At 41.9% G+C, this 21,727-nt stretch overlaps 1 protein-coding gene across 3 annotated transcripts in view; it reads right to left on the reverse strand.

Annotated features, from left to right (window-relative positions):
* ZRANB1 (zinc finger RANBP2-type containing 1) overlaps positions 1–21,293 on the reverse strand; it is a 41,753-nt gene extending 20,460 nt beyond the window's left edge. Inside the window, exons 1-3 of one of the 3 annotated variants that reach the window (XM_062496323.1) lie at positions 21,214–21,293; positions 9,448–9,545; positions 7,876–8,726 (exon numbers count right to left, since the gene is read on the reverse strand). In XM_062496323.1, coding sequence (XP_062352307.1) covers positions 7,876–8,689 — 814 coding nt within the window. In that variant the 5' untranslated portion in view covers positions 8,690–8,726; positions 9,448–9,545; positions 21,214–21,293. Of the gene's footprint in view, positions 1–7,875; positions 8,773–9,447; positions 10,231–21,213 lie in introns of those variants that run through there. The other 2 variants (XM_062496322.1, XM_062496321.1) reach the window with 2 other exon arrangements.
* Between the last annotated feature and the right edge of the window lie 434 nt (positions 21,294–21,727).

Genomic DNA, 21,727 nt, shown 5'->3' on the forward strand with positions numbered 1-21,727 from the left:
TTCTGGAAGTTCATTCCCACGTCTTGCAGTACTTGACATTCCTAAAAACTCCATGTCCTAGAATTACTACAATTGTTATATAAGCTGTCAGTTAAAAAGTACATTTTTAAACTGTGCTGATGAAGTTTAAGATAAAGATCAATTAATGCATCCAAACCAGGCAAACTGAGTGATTTTCTAGGTCTTATTTAAAAAAATATACATGTATTTTTAGTGGTATTTTAGGTATAGGGTTGGTGTGTTTGATACATGACACAAACCAGCACAGTTACAGCTCATGGAGAGATGGCATAACTGTGTGCATTGATAGTATCTGGTCATCCTCTAATCAAAACAGGCAAAAATTACTCTTTTTAGCAGGGAGAACCATCAGGAAATTTTTGTCTAGTCCAACCCACTACTGTAGGGCTTATATTCCATGGGCATTACATGGAGCCTCTTTGGCTCCTCTGAACCACAGCAAGTAAAGTTAACATTTCTCTTCACCTGTTCTGCCAAATATCTATTCCACTGTAGCCACTTCAGGAAAACAGGGAAAATTCCTGACAACCCATCACATGCCACTCTGCTTAAGTGCCAGTCCATACAATCCAATGCAGCAGTGACCACAAAATATAGCAATAACAGGCAGACTGTCAGAAATATGAACCAGGAAACACCAATCTTGCCCCAAAACTATGAGGTGAATTTGCCTACATGCAGCATGCCTGCAATTCTGAAATTCAGTATCACCATACCAAAATGAGACCTGAATATTGCTTGTATTGACAATAGGAGGCACATTCCCACAAAGGCTTTGATTTCTGTGGGATGAGGGAGAGCCTCCAATTCATTAAGTCTATTTAAATAGATCTTAAAACCCCCACTGTTTATGAGAAATATTACAGAAATATTTACTGATGTTATTATTCCCTGCATTTCACAATGCAGAAGTGCCTCAGTACTTAGCACAAGCAGACTCTGAATCGTGTCCTGATCCAGCACTGTGCCAGCTGGATTACTCCCCACAGACACCCACTGCATTCCTCAGACTGGTAAAATGTCAAAAAGAAGAGTGGCATTTGCCTTAAGATTGTTCCCAGACCACCCGGGAGCCTCCAGGAGCTCAAACCCTTGTGAGGGCACAGCCCTGATTGGCTTCAAGAGCCACACAAATGCAAACACACCCCAGAGACTCAGTGCCTGCTCCTGATCCACACAACCACAGCTCTCCTTTAAAGCAGAGTCCAGAAATGTCCCTTTTCTGTTGCCCATGAATACATCAGTCTTTGTGTGCCCCCTAAAAAATTCTGCTTGGCCTAATGTAAAATTTCTGACTATAGTCTGACATCCTAAGGGAAAGGACAGAATGCCAAGTGCTGCATCCAAGTCATGGGAAAATACAACTGCAAGTCAGAATTCTGCATTTACAGGTTCAACTGTGCTCCCATTTTGCAATTCAGGCATTTCCTCTTATTGGAAGACTTTCACAGTACCAGGTGCCAAGGTTTTTTTTTCTTCTACTAAAGCCCTGCTTTTTAACAAACAGCACAGATCAGACATTTCCAATCTTAGTATATATTAGATGACAGAAATTAAGAAGGGTATTTTAAAAGACTAAACTAAACAAAAAAATTAATCACCCAACTACAATTCTTACCATCTTAATCCTACTACAACTTCCACTACTTCCTTCTTTATTAGATGTCAATATTACCCTCATATTAAATAAGCAAGAATTAGCTGCTAAAACCAATCTATTTCAGCTTAAGGTGCTATTAAGTTTATTCTTTAGAACATATAAATATTTATAGGGTTTAGTTCAGTTGCATAAACTTGGAAAATACGCAATATAGGCTTACAAGCATTTCTAGAAAACCAAGTGCTGTCTTCCCTAACTGCACAGTTCCAGTGGCTTCAGAACAGCCAGACAAAAAAGTTCCCAAGGAAAATACAACAGCACATCTTTTATTTACTTCAGTATCTTTCTGATAGTTGTGGAGGACTGGCTGGCATGAACTGCAAATGAAGCAGGCAAATTCTTTCAAGCAGACTGGTGCAGTTGTGATTATCCAAAGAATCCCCTGGGGATTAGGGATTTCTGGGATTCAAGGAGGCAATGCCTTCAATAACCATGTTCTCCCACCTAAGCAGACTGCAAAAGGAAACATTTCATCATAAGGAGGTCATTGTGCCTCCTGTGTGGTACAATGTCTTGAACTGCTTGGCAAGAGAAGGCAAATTTTTCAAACAACCAAGTTATACATTTTAGAAGTCAGAAGTTGAGACAGATCCTGCTGTAACATAAAACAGATCAGAGCCCTTTGCTGCTTCTCTTCTGCCACAGATCCAACTGCAATGGGTCTGTCGTATATATGCTCTCATTTACTCATCTAAGGCCTAATCCTAAAACTGGTTTAAGTGCCAGAAAGTGAGAGGCTGATCAACTGACCCACTAAAACGTAATTCTGACACCTGTTAACAATCTCTGCTCCTTTAACACAGACTGCTGAGGACCTGTGGCATTCTCTGGAGCTGAGTCAGCCCTCAGACTCTTCCAGCACTTCAGAGGCACATCAGTTGGCCATAAATGAAGTTTTACTGATTGTAAGTGACTCACAATTTCAGCCAGGGAAGAACTTCTCATGAAGGAAGGACTGCTTTGCAAGCAAATATGACACATCAATTGATAAAAAAGAACAGTTGTCTGAAAAACCTTTATGAGCCTCTAACACACCCTTCTGTTCCTTCTCTTTTTTGATTTCCAAGACCTCCCTTGTCAGTATTAGCACACGATCAACAGTAGATCACTCTCCAGGTAACAACACTGAGACAGAAACTTCTGTATTTTTGATTCTTCAAGCTCAGCACCTTGCCTTGCATCAGCTTAAAAAAAAAAAAGCAAATACTTCCAAGAAGACATGTACCTTAAACTTGAAGCCATCCAATACATGAGAAGATGACTACTGGTTATTTTTTTGTTCCATGCAAACAGCTCTTCTCCCTATACACAATCTATGTAGTATTTTTTGAATGCCTCATTACAAGACAAAGCAGCACAGATGCAAGAACAACTGTTTTTAAGATGTCCTTATCCCTCTCCAATCTATCAGAGGTATCCATACCCCTTGTTGCTTGCAGGGTTGTACCCCAAAGGCAGGTTGGACAGTGAAAAATAATTAAAGTTAACCATCACTGCTTCTAAGAGAAATTGAAATAACTGGTTTTAACATGATCATTTATTCAATTATTTTTAGCATAAAATATCACAGTGTTGAAGAAAAGCAGTCAAGAGACCAAAATAAAAGCATGTTTCAGGAGTTACAATTTTCTGGCAAGGAATAAGGCAGGCATAGCTTCCCTCGAAGATGTGCACACACAAATGCAAAGCATTTATGACAGGACAGATGTACAAGGCACAGATGACAATACACAGAGCTCTCCCAGCCAGGTGAGAGTTGTGATCTTGCATCACTGCAACCTGGCACAGCAGCCAAGTCACACTTCCCACTATCCCAGAGGAACAGGGAGGAGGCTGGGCTGTGCAACTCCCACAGGGACTCTTCCCCTCCCAGCCATCCCCGCAGGCACTGTCTGCTATCCCCAGCCAGGCCAGCACAGCAGGGCTGTAACTCACCTGGCAGTGAGTAACCCATGCTGCACTTCCCTAAACAGTTCCAGCCTACACTGACATCAGCAAGGAAAGGTGCATGACCTCTCCTGGCCTCCAGCAGCTTGTTCCCACCCATACACTTCCCACTCCCATAGCACAGCATCAAGAGAACCATCAAGGCTCAGCTGTACCCTGGATGTGATGAGGAAGCCAGTCTGAACTTACTACACCAGCAAAAAGAAACAAAACCCCCACCTCTTCCCCCCCCTCCCCAAGAAACATCCCCTAACCCAGCTTCATTTTTCAAACGCCCAGGAGGACAGAAAGGGGCACCTGGGACGACCCTGAGTGGCAGTGCCAGCTGAAAGCACCTTGCTCATGTCAGTTCCTTCAGGCTGCCTTTATAAATATTTAGAGAAGAGCCAGAGGCTCTGCAGGACACAGAGCAGGAGGTGCCTCCATGTCTCTCGGTAGGACACAGCCCAGCCAACTCCATAAAAACGTCTGGACAGGGAGATTCTCCTTGCCCACAGGGTTTCTGAAGGCCTGGGAAACATATCTGGCATTAATTCAAAAAACTAATAGCATAAAAGAACCCTGCAGGAGAGATAAAGCAGTTGACAAAGGAAAAACTAAGCACACATATGTAGGAATACTAGGAATGAACTTACAACCCTTTTAAGAATGTACTGCAAAACAAGATTCATCACAGATTGCTCTAAATATTTTGGATTTGTTTAAGAAACACACTCAAGATTGTTAAGAAGTATGTGTGCCTAGTTGATTTGGGAGGCACCATCCCCACAGGGATCTCTGGCCCATGACAGCAATACCTACCTTACTGACCTGAACCAAGAGAAGAACACACTGTTGCAGCAGGTGATAAACAGGTGGAAGAGAAAGGAAAAGCAGAAGAAATGCAGTTTACTTTGAATCTAGCAGTTCAAGCTCAGGAGTTACACTCACAACTCAAGAATCCCCAGCAGTGCCCTGCAGCAAACACTCTGCCAGCACCACTGCCAAATCCAGCCCTGAAGTGCCAGGAGATGGGAAGCTCCAGGGTAACACCCAAGCAAACTCTGGATGCCACAGAGGTTTCACAGGCACAGCCATCCTCACCCATTCGTACTCTTTAAATCCACAGCCAGCTGGAACCAGCTTTACCAGGCCCCACAGCAACTCTTGGTTGCTGTACATCACATTCCATAAATCCCACAGGCCACCAGGACTGCCTGACAGTCTCTGCCATAGACACTGTAAGTTACAGAAAAGGTAATAAAGTTTAATTTAAGTATACATCAGTTCCCTCCCCTAAGAAATGAGTCACCTTGGACTTAACATTAATCTTGTTCTAGGCCACTATGGTAGAAAACATTGCTGTCATTGCAGAAACCATTTGTAATTCCTCTTTGTAATTTAAAGTGACATTTGGAGGAAGCCAGGTTAACAAGCCACACTTACTCCAGTTTCTGCTAGGATTTTAATACATTTTAACCACATCAATCAGTTTAAAATCTCATCCTTTCAAGAGAGAATCACTCAACAGATATATTCACTCTGAAAAAAACAAGTCAATAAAAAAGCAACATTCAAGTACATTTGCTGGCAGAGCTTGAATGGGGGAATACCACTGATCCTTCTGATTTGGAAGGAATACCCTCCATCAAGGAAACTATTCATGCTGAAAGGCAAGAGTTGCACTCATCACATTTCATCCAGCCTGGATTTGTAAGGAAGAGAAGCCTTGATGACATGTTAACTTACTGAGGTGGGAAAAACATTAATGGATGCCTCCAACAAAACAAAAAGAAATACAAACACACACAAAAATACAAACCCACACACCTTCTTAAATCTATGCACATCTCTCTTCATGTTTCAGCTAAAAAGAACAGATGTGGAAAAGAGTAGTCTGATACATGTTTTTTAATGAAACTTGACATTAAGTTTGAAATTTAGTAAAATGAACTTTGTACTGGAGTTGAGATATGAAGAGGGAGTTCAACCAAACAGCTGCCCTAAAGTATCAGACATTTTCCTTAGTACCTTCTGACAGATAATATCATCTAAGAGAAAAGAAAATAACTACTCTGCCAAAAATTCCTCCTCCTTTAATCTTTATTTTTAACTTCAGGGTTAACTTCAAAAGTTAACTTTTAAACATATCTCCTACAAAAGATGGATTCAAAGCAAATGGACTCTCCACAACCGACTGAGCTTAAACTTGGAGGTTTCAGTCTGACGTTGTCAAATCCTAACAAGGCACCATCTGTCAGAGCAGGGTGACACAAACTCTTGGTTCATCAATGTTCACAAATTTACTTGGCATTTAACATGAACTTGTCCTATTTTATAATTTTGCTTGGCTTAGGACCGACAAGTGTTCAGCTCAGCTAAAACTTCCCAAGAGCTCCAGCTGGCAAACAAACAGAACTCACTAAGTCACAGCGACCCACTTGATCTCAATGGTAAAAACAGATGCTTTGGGCTAAATTATTCAATTGACAGCTAAACTGGCTTAAGTATGTCACACTAAGATCACTAGCAGAAATTTAGTTTATTGCTATAATGATACTGGCTAAACTGGTGTATTTTTTCCAGCACAGATACACTACACACAACCAGAGACAAGCACAAGAGAATCCATGTGACCTCAATCAATCCTCCTAAGGTTATTCCTATTACAAGGAGTTTTGGGGGGGAAAAAAAATCGCATCTGTACTATGCAAAATGAAACTCTGAGATGAAGGACAGAGAATTAACATCTTTGTTTGCTCGTTCCTGTCCCTCCCCATCATCCCTCTCCCCCAGGAGAACAGTTAGGTGTTCAAGTTAGAGAAAGAAATCCATGAAAGCTTCCAGCAAGCAGCAGTAACAATCAGCACACAACTCCACCTGCATTCTGCTCTTCTCACCAAGCTCCTTCAGACCAAATTATTATTGCATTACAAAACTTCTAGAAACATGGTTGTTTTTTCTTCTAGGAACTATACAATCACAAACAACATCCTCAAATAAAAATGCAACCCTTCCCACACAGGTTAAATCAGAAAGTGTGAAATACTTTAAGTAACAGTAGGATAGTCAAAAAATCACTTTTGAAAAAACAAAGGGGAAAAAAATACCCTCATATTTAATACAGTTGTTATCAGAATGTAAGATGAATATTTTTGTAAGGCATAGGAATGTGCATGTCTAACTATTCACACAACACAAAAACAAACTAGAATATTTATTAGGTCAGAGAAACCACACACAGCATACCCACAAAAACATTTACACCTGATCAAATATGTTAAACAAGGCAGCTCTACTAATTAGCTTTTTGATTACAACAACCATGAAGTGACTTTGTGAGACATTAAGGAACAGCATGAGACATACTAGTAGAGCCAGAGTTTCAAATGAAGTGTTTTACTCTAAAAATAGTTGCATATTTCAAGTGTTGAACCTGCTCGTGTGCTGGGGCACACGATATCTGCTTCTGGGAAGCTACAGCACAGAAATTAACTCACAAGGTCAATAAGTGAAGAAAACCCTGCTCTCACTCGGCTCTGTTCTTTAACAGCACTGCGAGAATTATCCAGCATTTCCTTAGGAAAGCACTAAAATACAAAACAAAATTGGTATTTGAACGTTTTTTTAAAGCAGCTGACTACAAAAATACTTTCAGAAAGCCTGTAAACATTTACAACACAGTATGTGTATTAATGCAACATTATTACTTTCAAGGTCAGTATTACACATGCAGTTTCTTGGAGCTACATATTTTGGTGTTATTTTTAACATCTGACAGAGCATCTTGTACTGTTGCAAGCTCTACACTGTTTACAAATACTCCCAAGCTGCAGCTGCTGACTCTACAGAGCATGTCTTGCCATAGCAAAAAGAAGAGTAATTTTAATTATCCAGTAATGGCATTTTTTACAGTACTATATGCACTCGTGTTCCACAGATTGGCTTTGTAATTTTTCCACCTTTTGACAATTACATGGAACAGCAGGATTTGATTACGAGAATATCTATTTCTACAAAAGGTCAAAAAAGTCCAAGTACACTTGAGAGACACGTCTAACCCTGTTCAGATTATGGATGAACTTCACAGCCTCTCTTAGCAGGTGCTATTTCAGGAACTTCTACATTTGGCTCACTTTTTTAAATGAAAATACAGAGATAAAAAAAGCTGTTTTGAAATCAAATGCCAAGTTTCTGTTTTAATTCTTCATTCTCCCAAAATACTTAACCACCAGCACAAGAGCAGAAGGTAGCAGTAAACAACTTACCCACACAAGCATTTAGGAAAAGCCAGTCAGTCTTTTTCATTCTATTTTTTATTTGCTTTAGTTTTTTGAAGTCAACTTCAAGCTCCTCCTTGCTGCCAACAGCTCCAGCCAATTCAATTCTTTGGAAGTCCATTTTCACATCAGATTCACGTTTGGTTGTTGGTGGAGATCTTCTTTGGCTATTACCACTACTACAGCTGCCTCTCCACCGAGCCCTGTCTTGCTCATTTATGATGGAAGAAGCCTCTTCTGTGTCTGCCAGTTCTATTGCTTCAATGTTGTTGGGTCTGGGGTGGTCACATACAACACATTTCCTGGCCTTGGCCCAGTTTTCATATGTACAAACAGAACAAGTCCAGTGCTGAGCCCTTGTGTTGAGTTTATTTCTGTCATTGTATTCCTCACACGGATCCACAGAAAAAGGGACAGGTCTGGACCCAGAGCCCGAAGACTGAGGGGACTCCGTGGGACTCCTGGTCCTGCGCTGAGACAAGCACTGGGTACACCTTATAGCTCTTGGCCAGTTCAAGTACGTGCACATGTGGCACGACCATTTATTTGCACTTTCCATACTGTAGGATGATTTAACCCTTGGTCTTGCACTGGAATCCGGGCATATCAAAGGACTGCTCCCTCCTTCAGTACTCGTAGGATCCCAGTCCCTCCCGATATCACTGGAACCACTTTTGAAAGGATCTTCTGTTATAATTGTTCCACTGGGTCTCTGGGCACGACACATGGTGCACTTGATTGCAGAAGGCCAATTCTCATATGTACAATACTCACAGGCCCATTTAATTCCACGCTCTGTCATCGTGCACTCCTTGAAATGAACTGCGGCGGGCAGAAAGCTGAGGAGTCAGAACACACCATCAGTACCCAGTGCCAGCAAAGGAGCTGTTCAAAACAACACATGAATGAGATTTAACCCGGTGGATACAAAAATCAGGCTGGGCAAATGGGCAGTCTTTTTTAGTCGATATTATTACAACATCTAAGGGGTGTAAAATCACTATGAAAAGGGTAAGACTTGACCTACCAGCATTTTACATGCCAAATTCAGGATTTACTAGAGCAAAAATGAGAAAAAAACCTCAGTCCTACATTTCTGAAACTCTTCAAATGTGCACAGAGACTTCCAAACAAATTGAGAATACGCATTAAGTGCTGAGAATATTGGAGAAGAGACCAGTACAGCTACAGAAACAAGTTATAAATATTAAATTATTAAAATAAAATTCAGTATGAATACAGCAGTACAAGAAAAGGAACACAAAGTCTAAGTGCTGTAATAGGCCCTACAGGATTTGGAAGGAAGGAGTGCATCAGGTGGGCAGTCACACAGTGAGTAAGCAGCTCTTTCAGAAAAGGAGGGTGTTGGAATTTACATAATATAATTTGAAAATTTTAGAAATGTGCTTAACCAAGATTAGGTCTTGCCTGGACATCACCCATATCAGTAGTGTTACCAAGTGAAAACGCCACTGAAAGCAAGCACAAGCTGTGTGTGTTGGCAGGCTAAAACAGTATTTTCATGGAACAAATTCAGATTTCAACCCAATTCCAACTCACTTTTTCTCTAATGAAGAGGGGATTCTGTCTTCATGCTGGCTCAGACCTTTTCTTCAGATTGCCAAATATGAAGGATGAGACTAAGCAGATAACTATTCCTGTAAACAAAATGAAAACAGACTCATTATAGGTTTCCTACTGGACCTGAGTAACCAGAAAGTTAATTATTAAATGCCACACCTATTCTAATCCCAACTTACTTGGTTAAACCCAGTCATGACCTGCTTGAGGCCATGAGAGACTGGTTAAAATAAACCAATATTTGTAAAAAAAAAAAAAAAAAAAAAAAAAAAAAACAACAGTGGCCACACAAGTGGTCAATCTGCTGAAGTAAAAGAAGTAAATCCAAGCAACAAGTTCACACCAAAACATCCACCAACACTGTTGCTGCAATCTGAAACTCTGGATGGGGAAGGCAGAAAAAGCTTTGTGCAGAGAGCATAATAGAGGGAAAGGGTGAGGCAGGTAGATAAAGGACAAATAGACAAATGTACACAGTATTTTCTCCCTTACCTCAGAATAGTTAACCAGCACGTAAAACTCAAAGAGCTGGTTTTAAGAATGCAAAACTGATTAAATACAAACTTGTCACATCACTTAGTCGACTGACACTTCTTATTTATCATATTGCAACTCTCCCAGCTAACAAAGCCACACAGAGCCTAGGAAACTAAAAGTCACAAGAAGCACAACAGGATTAAATTCAAAACTAGACACATCAAACCAAAAATTAGTTACTACCTGTTCCCCAAACAGCCAGTGTTTTACAAGTTAGTACACTCTTCACTGAAATACCTTCACACACACCTTGCTCTATCAAGGCATAGCTAAAACTTCTACTTCAGTTTGTCAGCCTCATTGTTACTATCTCCTCCTGAGGACTCCAGCACAGACCACGGTTTTTTCCAAGAGCTCAAGTGATCTATTCAGCAGATCAGGTGGCTGCATGAATGAGGGGCTATCACATGGCCAGGACAGAGGAGAGGGCAGCACTATCCTCTTCCATAGCAATCCATATTTATGCTTCATGAAAGCAGAGGAGCAATCAGGAACACAGAAAGCTCTCTCATAAAGTTCAGGTTCCACAATACTGGTTTTAACAGCCTGCAGAGAACTTCACTCCCACCTCTATGTTATAAAACTGTGTCAGACTGAGGAATGTGCTGAAAAGGCAACCAGATTTCCTACTGCTTCCCCTCCACCATTCCTGACAGATGTCCATGTCCGTTTACAATGGGGAAAAAAGGAGCGGGACCATACCAGGTGCCCCCTATCTGTGACAAAGTGAGTGAAAAATGCATACAGATATACAGGAGAATATAAATTTAATTTGATTTTACTAAAGGTGACTTTGCAAAGACAACTTTTTTGGGAATTTTAAGGAAAAAAAAGGTTTCTCTACTTTGCCAAAACGCCTCCTATATGAATACACTAGACACTAGGTTTATCTATTCCATTTGGTCAAAGCTTTTTCCAAGGTTTTTAATTACTTTCTTAATAAGCTTTTTCTCTCTAGAAATAGTAGTTTTTTTAGGAATTAATGTTTTGCAGTTAGAAACACAGGAGAGTTGAACAGGGTTTTCAGAACTGAGAAGGCAGAAGCACACTGCCCTTGCACCTGCCCACTGCCACCAAGGACCACCAAGAGTGGCTGTCCCAATACCTCAGTGATTGAAAACAATTCCTACTGGAGCAGAAGTTGGTGTGGTAGGAGTAGGTGATGCTTCCCATCAAACCCATAAACAGTGTGTGATGGGTATCTGTAACTGTACATGGTTTCTTCCCTGCCCTAGTTTGTAAAGCCTTAAACAAAGCAGTTCCCACTGCAGACAAATCCCAACCTGCATTTGGGATGGGGCATGAAAACAAGGCATCATCTGTTTTAGTGATATTGAGACTGGGAAAGGAGATTGCAGCTCAAGTTGGAAAGCAGCTGGCTGCAAAAACAATCTAAACAAGTACTGAGACACTACTTAGGGAACAAAACAGCTCAGGACATCCCATGTTACAGGAAAGCTTTCATACATATCTCAACATCAGCTTTTTAGCTGCAATTATCTTCTGTGCCCCTTAAAAAGCAGATGCTCTCAGACATAATTCTTAGAGAGGCTGAGTATCTGCAGCTTTGAAAGCCTCTGAGATATGAGCTCACCACCTCTGAACACAAGGCCTCGGGTTATTATGAAGTCAGGAATCTAAAAAGGCTCAATAGAGCAATGCAATTTCTCTTCCTTGACAGCTCTGCCAACACCAAGTACAGTGAGGAAATTCAGCACCGTTTTTTTTTCACTGTTTTACTCTTTTTTACTTGATCTGACCTCGAATTCTACTCACCACCCATGGACGGGTCTGGTGGGAGCAGAGCTGGAGGTCAGAGACACCAGACCCATGCAATTTTGTTTACATCAGGAAATGCAGTGACAAGACAAGAGGAAACGGCTTCACATTGAAAGGGAGTAGGTTTAGATTAGGTATTAGGAAGAAACTGTTCCCTGTGAGGGTGGTGAGGCCCTGGCACAGAGAAGTGGGTGCCAGAGAAGCTGCGGCTACTCCTGGATCCCGGGAAGTTGCCAAGGGGCTTGGAGCAACTGGGATCACTATGTCCCTATGTCACTATGTGAAGGTGTCCCTGCCCATGGCAGGGGATTGGAACAAGATAAGTTTTAAGGTCCCTTCCCACTCAGACCATTCTGTGATTCTATGATTTACTGGAGATACAGCATCACCATCCAGCCACAGCAGTCTGAAGCTTATTACATTTTTTCCCAATTACTTCTTTGACTCTGTTTTCAAGTCAACCTGTTATTTTAGATTCCTCACAGAGGAGAAGCTGAATCATGGAGTGCCTCCTCTGACAAATAGCAACATAGTGACTGTGAAGTGCAGATGCGTGCTTTTATGTCCAAAAAGCATGAGCAGACAAGAAATTAAAACCCACAAAACTTCAACCAAATTCCAGTTGATCAGTTTACACAGTGTGCCGAGTATCTTCTGAGCACACTTGTAGAGTAACTCAATACACTGAAGAGAAAAATATATTAAGTTCTGATAAAAAAACCCAAAACCTAATCAGATCAGCCTTTTACTACATAAAGTCAGTTGTAAAAGGTGACCTAGAATAACCAGAAATTTGTTTTTTGCTTTGCTTCAATTTTTAAAAACATTATTCTTTTTTACAAAAACACAAAACGGCTCACAGAAATCGGGAAGAAACAATGAAGTTCTCAAATACCACTTTTATGACAGGATATATTACACTCTCCTCTTCAATTTATTTGCTCTGTCCAGAAGTTGTTTTCCCTTCAGCTCAAGCAAGAAACAATATGGAGCTCCACTTCATTAAACAATCAAGCCCTCCCTGTAAACAGGCCAGATGCTGATTTAGACCAGTCTACACTACGGATTTTTTGCTGGGATGGTGCTGGCATCTGTGCTAGCTGAAACCTTACGTAATTACACCAACCAAATCAGTGTTCCCACCTCGAATTCATTTTGTTCATGTCTACGGATTTTCAGATAAAACTGCTTCTGTGTTTACAGGGGGAAAGGGAGCTCAAGGTGCCAGCTTCAGCCTTCGACAAGACTTGCAAGGCAAATCAAGAACCACCCTCCTTCCCCCCCTTGCAGCTGCCCCTCATAGGCTGCTCCAAAAAGAAAGGCAGGCTGCTTTCTTTCTTTTAAAAACACTAAAGCAACTTTTCAGATGAACACAATAAGCAGAAGTACCTTTCCCTGAAAGAAAGGGAATCTCTACAAGCAAATGCAGAAGCTATTAATTCAGCACTTCAGGAGTACAGAAGCAAAACCTTTCACAAATTCTAGCCTATTTTTCCAAGGTGGACATTCACTGACTTTCTTCTCTTACCTTACCAAACTTATTCCACCTTCAGCTATTTGCTCATCCTTCTCAATAAGTCAGTATAAGCCTCCACAGATCAGTATATTAAAAGCAGAAAGCTTGAACTTGGGCTTCTGTAGTTTGATGGGAACTAACAATAAGCTTCATTGTCATCTCCTCAAATTAATTTTAATAAAATTAAGAACCCTGACCTTGTCAATGGAACAAACAGATCAGATCAGCACTGAATCTGGAAGCTTTGCAGTAGTATCTATGTATTATAATAAAGAATGGAAAGACTATTGTGAAGTCAAACACAGAGGGATTTTCTGCGTTAGCCCAAACACACTGAAGCAAGGAATTTAATAAGCAAGCATAGTTTGCTTTGGTTGTTAGGACAGTTCTTTTAAAAAGCAACAATTCAGTCCCAAACAGAGCAGCAACAAGAAGAAAGCATACTGTCATCTCAGCAAAAGAGCACTGAAATAATCTTCTGCAAGCTGCTCTATGAGGTGGGGGTTCTTACTTGGGAAATGTTGATTTCCTTAAAGAACACCAGCTGGCTGTTTGCAGGAACTGGACCCAGACTGCAGCAGCCACAGAATGCAGAAACCCTTCTCACCAAACAGACACAAGCAGGATGAGAGGTTTCTGTCAAACTGCATCATCCTCCCATCCTCATGGCAGCAAGAGCACTGCTCCAAAACACACACACATCACCTCTGGCTCTCCTGAGGAACGAGCTGCTCCTCTGCTCACTTAAGACTGGCACAAATCTGAATTCCAATAAAGACCAAATCACTCCCATGCACATCACAACACAACCTATAAACTACAGCCTTAATGGTGCATGAGAAAAAAAAAATAAAATATTTTAGTTGGAACTGAGTAACTATTTACAATTTAGCATGTTAAGTGACTTCTAACATTTTCTTCAGTTTTGATAGTGCAGATCACTAAAACTACTCCTTACTGCAGATTTCTAGGTATGACCTGCCTCACTACTTTTCATCTTATAAGTGGGGAATGAGTTAAAATCCAGGAGACCTCAGCTCTCACAAAGAAACACAGCGCAAGAAATACAGTTCTCTTAACCAAAAAAGCAAGAAAGTAAGAATTAACTTCTGAACACATTCAGAAGTCTGTTCATTGGGTGAATTCAGATGGGTTTCATTTACATAAAATTAATAAAAAATTGTTTTCATTCTGCTTTATGGATTCATATCTCATTTCAAAGCATCTTAAATCTACTTTATTAGGTACTTATGGTATTCAGAGAAATTATGCTGATTTGGCTTCAGCTTTCTTTTCAATATTCTATTCACACTTCCAACCCAACTGCTGACTTTTCATAAGCAAAAGAATTTATATGCAGCTTTAATGCAAGAGGATGTCCAATTTTGCTAATGCTCCATGAACTAAGAAGAAAAACATCTGGGAGGTTTCTGATGTTTGGAGACATCTGAAATACAAGACTGACAATGAACTCTATGAGTAGGTCTACAACTTAATGTAAATGGATGCTTTTGCAAAAGCTGGAAACTCATTGCAGAATTAACAGATATTTGAGAATAGTAAACATTTTCTCTTTTTGCTGTCTTTGTTTTATTTTAATGTTTATCTCTTGAAGAATGTCTGTCCTCTTAGCCACTACAGTTAAACCCTCTTGTGTAACTTGCACAGTGCAAGTTTGCATTTTATTCATTACTCATCTCAAGTCAAACTCCATCTAGCTGTATTAAATTTGTGACTAAAAGCTAGGAAAACCTTAACTGCTGAAAACAACATATAAAAACCCAGGAGCAGCAGCCTGCAGTTCAGTTCTCTTTCTTTGTCAGGGTTGCTTTTTTCTTTAAGCTCAATTAAAAGTGAATGACTGTCCAGATGAGATGTTACTACACATCAGGATGGACTAAATATGACCAACTGCTTAGAAACCAACTCCATTCGGGCAAACAAGAGTAAGCAGTTTAACAGTTACATAATGCACAACATCTCCCACACAACACTAATCAAAACCCAAGCAAAATGACTTAAAATAATGAGCTATGATAGAACATTTGCATAAATACAGCCAGCAGCGTTTAATGAATTTGACCATGAACAGCAAGAGATGAATAACTGACTTAAGATATACAGTAACAAACATACACAATTAAACAACATTACTGTTAAAACTGCACTTTAAGAAGACATTAGCCTTGGACAAAGTACAGAAGTTGAACAAGATGTTTCTTTATAAAAAGTGAGGTCAAATACAAAAACAGTTTATCTGTGTTTAGACTGTGCCTCAAATACCAGACCCTCACACACAAAGAGGAAAACCAGATATCATGCTCTGACTGAAAACACACTGTGGAGTCAGACATCAAAACTCTGAGACACTTAAACCTGTCCAACAGCAGGAACATTACATCAAGACTTGTACATTTTCTAGTAATTACCCCCTGGACCTCCTCAACACTGGATGACCATAAATTAGAGCAGGGCTACACACAGTCACCATTTGGAGGAGGAAAACCACGTGCCTCCAAATGAAACATGGAAACATATGCTCAGCATCCATTACTGGGCAGTATGCTCCTAATTACTGCCAAGGCACATTCAGATACAGCCAATACTGTCTTTAGTACAAGCACTTGCAATTGGAATACACTTAAGTCAAGTCCCAGTTCAAGTGAGCCAAACAAACTACACTCATTCCATTCAGTTCTTCCTAAAATGCTGGCAAGGCAACAAAGTATCAAAAAGAGGGAAAAAGAAAAAATAGTAGCAAAAATGCTATTATCACAGCACACATCCACACTAGTGTGGATGCTGGTGCTTAACACAGTGTAAAGAACTAGTGTCAAATATCACAGGGAAAACAAATCCAAACTCCTTCTAGAGACAGAGTGATACCAGATCTTTTTTTAAAATCACCTTTTTTAATGGTATGATTAGTAATCTGTATTCTAGTCATAATGCATCTCTCTGAGTTAATCACTGCAGGGTACTCTGCACTCCTGGAAAGTTTCAGAGTAACAGTTCTAAAACAGTAATAACAGGTTCTGGGGTGGGAGTAAGTTTCTACTAAAGGCAGCACAGAACAACCTTCTTTAAATACAGCCATGAGGTGACAATTTTTTTTATCCCTGCCAAGCTAAACATGAGGAAGTCAAAACTAAAAAAGTAATTAGTCCAGCAACCCATCTCAGCCCTTCAGCAAGATAAAAATGAGCTTCTCAACAGGCACTCAGCAAGGGGAACCTTTCCCAGGTAAAACCTAAACCCACTGACACACCTGTCAGAGGGTGTCAGTGACAACCAGAAGTTACTCAGATGCCAGAACGAAACACCCCTGACTTACCAGGGCAGTGAGAACCAGTAAAAACCAAAAGTATATCATCAACACTCCTTGAAGCCAAGACCTGTAGATCAAGGCTGTTCCATGGGAGTACTGCAATAACAGCAAGGACTAAACATGCCAGCTGTCTCTACAGATCCCTGCTTAGATACTGGGAAGATGATTGAAGACTCAAGGAATACTTTCAAGCCCATTAGTCTGAGAGAAGCACAACTCAAACTCTCACAATGCACTTACGGTCCCATAAAAAACAAGATTCTCTCATAAACCAACAATCATAAATCAAACTTCCTATTTTTTGATGGAATTATACACACTTATGAGATTCGTGGGAGATGTTTTTCTTCCCAGGTAATCAACTGACTGCACCAAGAACCACAGAGGTTTTAAATGACTGGAGCTATAAAAGTGTGTGTGAATTCAAAGTCACTAAAAGATTACAGATAAAAATAATTCCAATACACTGGGGGGGGGAAGTTCAAAAAACAAAACTCAGATCACTCAAGTTTATTTTTCCTTCCAGAGTCACATAAATCGTGGTTCTGGCAGTTTTCTTTAGCTCAGGAACCCTAGCTCCTGAACATCTAGAAGTTACTGAGAAAACCAACATACCTTACTGAAATTTCTTAACACCCACAAACTCCTCAGTAACCCAAACTTTCTCTGTCTTACTAGAAACAGCTTCTCAGGACCAGATGTTATATCAAACTGAAGTCAAAGAACCACATGGAGGGTTTTTAAACCTTAACATTTGATTACAGAAGTAATGGCAAACATAACCCAAATAAAACAGCACTGTGTCTTGGCTTCTGGCACAGTTGGAGGGAGGGGAAGAGAAGACTGCAGCCTCTTTCTCACAAGTCACAGTTCCAGACACAAGTCCTACTTCCACAGCCCTATTCACACGTGCCAAAGCAGACAAGTCCATCCTTCCAGGGCCCTGCATTCCCTGGACAGCAGCTTAAATGTCTGCTTTTCACTTTGTACCTAGTTCTCTGTACTTAGGTATTTTCAGCTCAGTTCTGAACTTAAAGACAATCTTAAATCCTGTGTCTTCCCCAGCATTTTTCTTAGAAGTAATAACTGTCCTTAATTTAAAATTTGCGAGCCATTTTCAGCAAAATGATTCAACTTAATAAACCATGATAAAAATATAAATAAATAAGCAAACAAACAAAAACAACAACAAATCATGCAGTAGTATCCTTGTCTTAAGAACAAGCAGAACAGACTACATCAGGAAAAACCCAAATAAACAAAGGGAAAAATAAATTTAATTTTATCTCCTGTACAGTAGAAAATGCACAAGGACTACAAATTTGGCTTCTTCCCAGGCAAGATGCTCGGCACATACCAGTCACTACCAATCTTTCTACTGCATTACCTCCCCATGTTCCTAGTAAAACACCTACTACTCCTTCTGCCTTCTTGAACTAGGGACTCCATATCAGCCCCCCTCTTCAAACATCACTGCCCTCATTCCCTGCTCCATCCCCTCTCCTCTCCCTGGTCTCCACCAAAGTGAGTTTCTGCATAAATGGGACCTCAGCAGAGGAAAAAAAGTTGCTTTGAGAAATGTCAGGTGGACACAACTCCAGTTTGAGTACAGAGCTCCTGAACACCTACCTATGCCATGAAAGAAGGAAACACAAAATCATAATTATGACACTCTCAGAATCGTTGTTGAAATATGACAGTTCTTCTTTTAAAGCATGTTAACTGGTAGACCCCAAAGAGGCAATTACTAATCTTGCATGCCAAGAAAGTTCCAAAATAATTAACTCCATAGAGCAGCTGTGCTCCAGCCACTGATGATGCAAAAATGAGTACAGTCACAATCCTGTGCAAGCTGAAGCAATGATAGCTACACAAGAAATGCTGTGAAAAGTACCACGAAAGTGCCTGGATCCCAAATGTTTGAAATCTTAATTTAAAGACAGATGTTTTAAGGTGTAACAAATTCCATTCAACTGACATTGCAAAGTTTCAATTATCTATGTTACTGATTTTTCCAAGTTACACCATCTGACAAGGGAAATGGCAATCTCTTCATCGGCTGTGTTGAAAAAAATTCTCTTTTCAACTCAGCCTTGTTTCCCTCCTCATACACAGTACTATTTTTAAAAAAAATTAAGAACTCTTAACAGCTAAGCCAGCCATTTTCAGCTGCCAAACTAAAGTTTAGTTCCATTTTAGTACCAGGAGACTGTGGATCATAATTCAGGCAGTTAAACTGAGGATTACTTGTTGACATCAATTTTGAACAGCCCAAAATAACCCAGTCTTCAAATTTTAGGGGGAGGAAAGGGCATGAGATTACTTAAAGAACTGGCAGTAGCTGTTTAAATGCTTTGCTGTGATTAGCAGAGAACACATCACCACAAAGAATGTATTGATCTGATGTTGTGCTAGAACTGATATGGCAAAGAGAAGCTGAAAAGAGAAACATTAACACCCAAGTTAATACCACATGAAGGAGCCAGTAAATCTCACTTTAAAGTGACTGAAAGAACATTTGATTATTTGATTGACTGCATTAAAAATAACCTCCCATTCAATCAGTAAACTATTTCCTACTTACACTTCTGACTTATTTACAGATCCTTCTTGCAAAGGGCACCAAAGATGGGCGGCAATTCCTGAGGAATTTACAGGTCAAACAACACACAAGGAGAACAGCCACACACGAAGCTTAAAAAGTCCCCTTGACCCATTCTGAGCTGGAATTAGTCTCCAATTAAAGTCACGCTTCTGTGATGAACCCCGTTGATGCTTTTGTGCCACTGAGCATTCCAATTACATTAATATTTGTAATTATACTTCTGAGAAAATGCTAATGGACACAACTCCACAAGAACAGATCACAGCCTCGCCAGTGTCACCCCCACCTGCCTGCACTGGCTTAAGCAGTAGAAGGAATGCAAATGTAGCATTTTCTTCTTCCTTCAAGAGAACTACACCACATAATTAGAGTTTCACAAATCCCACGAAATGCAATGCATCCAAAGGCTTTATTCTCTTTGAATGCTGTGATGAGCTTAAACCAGAGGCGATCTTTCACATATGACATTCCAGACTCAACACGCTGAGACACCAACTCAGCCTGGCCCTCAGGAGGCCAGCAAAAGAGTTCCACAACATCTCCCTACTCACCTGTTTCCCACTCTCTGAGTAAGTAGTGGAAAAGGGGGGGAGACAAATAAGCCTCACAAATCTCTTCCGTGAGACTGATAAGCAGATGGAAAAACAAAACTAATTACAACAGATCCCTCCTGAACTACTGTTAAAAGGTTCAGCTCACAACAGAGCAAACTCTGAGAAAGAGGGACTTACTACACAGAAGAAATATTGCCTTTCAATTTTTGCACCAACAAACGCATCAAAACACAAAACTCACATGCCAGCTCCCTCGCTTGTGACACCGCAGGCAGCTGGTAAGCAGAGACTGTTCAAGCACAGCACAAAGCCCGTCAAACAACGTTTGTTTACTACATCAACCCCCAAGAATTCCAGAAAAAGTTGTTATTACTGCCGTCGCTGAAAGTCACCGTAGTAGCAGAAAGTTCTCAGCAGCCGGGCTTGTGCCAGCAGTGTAGGACACCCGGACCCATCTTCTCCATCATTTCTCCCACCCGCTGCTCCCAAGGGAGTGGTGACTGCTGTGAGGACAGGCTGATTCTGTCCCTCCCAAGGAAGGACTCACAGACACATGCAAAGGACTCATAGACACATCCATGACCTCCGCAGACAAATTTATCTTATCCTGCCAGGAAGCTGCTGCAGTCTGGGACCGTGAAGGCAGACAGGGAGGCGCTGGCAGCGTGGATTACCAAGGTCTGCCTCGCTCCTTAATCCAACTTTCCTAATTTTTGTTTAGACTTCGGTTCCCAAAGACGAGCTCAATTTTTAAATACTTCTCTCACTGTACTTCACTTCTGATAAAGCACTGACAATAGGTGACCACAGAATCACAGAATTAATCACAGAGTGGTTGGGCTAGAAGGGACCTTAAAGATCATCTTATTGCAACCCCCTGCCATAGGCAGGGACACTTTCCACTATCCCAGGTGGCTCCAAGCCCCGTCCAGCCTAGCTTTGGACACTTCCAAGGATGGGACAGGCAGTATCATGGAAGTTCGCTACCCAAAATCCACACACAACCCATCACTTCCATCACCTACTCCACCACCGCGTGCAGATCCACATGGGCACATCCGAACACGAATAAAATCAAACCAGCAGGGTAGGAAGAAGTGGGAGGGAGGCAACACAGGCATGATCTCACCCAGGCACACCAAGGCACCACAGCCCGGGGTCCGGAGCAGCAGCCACCGGAGAAAAAAAAAAAAAATCCGAGTTTCCTGCCTTTGTAGCGAGGCTGTGCCAGCCTGCCTCCCCTCAGCAAACCTTTCCACGCGGGACACCGATCGCAGCGGGATCCGGGGCCGCGCCGGAGGCGCCTCCTCACAGCCCCCCCGACCCCGCAGAGGGTCGGCTCTGGCTCAGCTCGCCCCCGTTCCCCCCGCGCCCCCTCGTCCTGCAGCGCTGCCCAAGGAGGGCAGTGAGAGCAAAGGGGATTTACCTCTCCGCCGGGATCCGTCCCTCAGTCCCTCAGGAACACGCTCGGAGCCCTGGGAGCCGCCTGCGCCCCGCGCCGCCCCCCCCCCCCCCCACCCGCGCTCTCCCCCCGCTCACGACATGGTCTCTCCCGAGGCGCCGCGGCTGCCAGGGCCGCGGGCGCTCCCACTCGGCGAGGCGGGGGGGGGGGGAGGCTCTGCCCGCGCTCCTCTAATGGCGGCGGCCGGAGCGGCCCAAAGCAAAATAAACCCCCGCACGGCCGAGCCGCACGTCAGCGCGGCCTGACGCCCTGAGCACCGCCCATTGGCTGGTCCCGCTCCCACATTCCACCAATGGGCGGGCGGCTCTTTGCGCAGAGCGGTGATGTCATCCCTGCCGCGAGGTGCCGCACGCAGGGTGGGCGCTAGGGGGCGCCGCTCGTGCCGGGCCCCTCAGGGCGGGTCTCGCGGGACCCTTGGTGGGAATTCCGGGCTGCCCCTTCCCGGCGCCTCCCGCTCCCCTTCCCGCAGGTCTCTCCG

Source organism: Cinclus cinclus, chromosome 7 (assembly GCF_963662255.1).
Source record: "Cinclus cinclus chromosome 7, bCinCin1.1, whole genome shotgun sequence".
In the NCBI taxonomy this organism is placed as follows: Eukaryota; Metazoa; Chordata; class Aves; order Passeriformes; family Cinclidae; genus Cinclus; species Cinclus cinclus.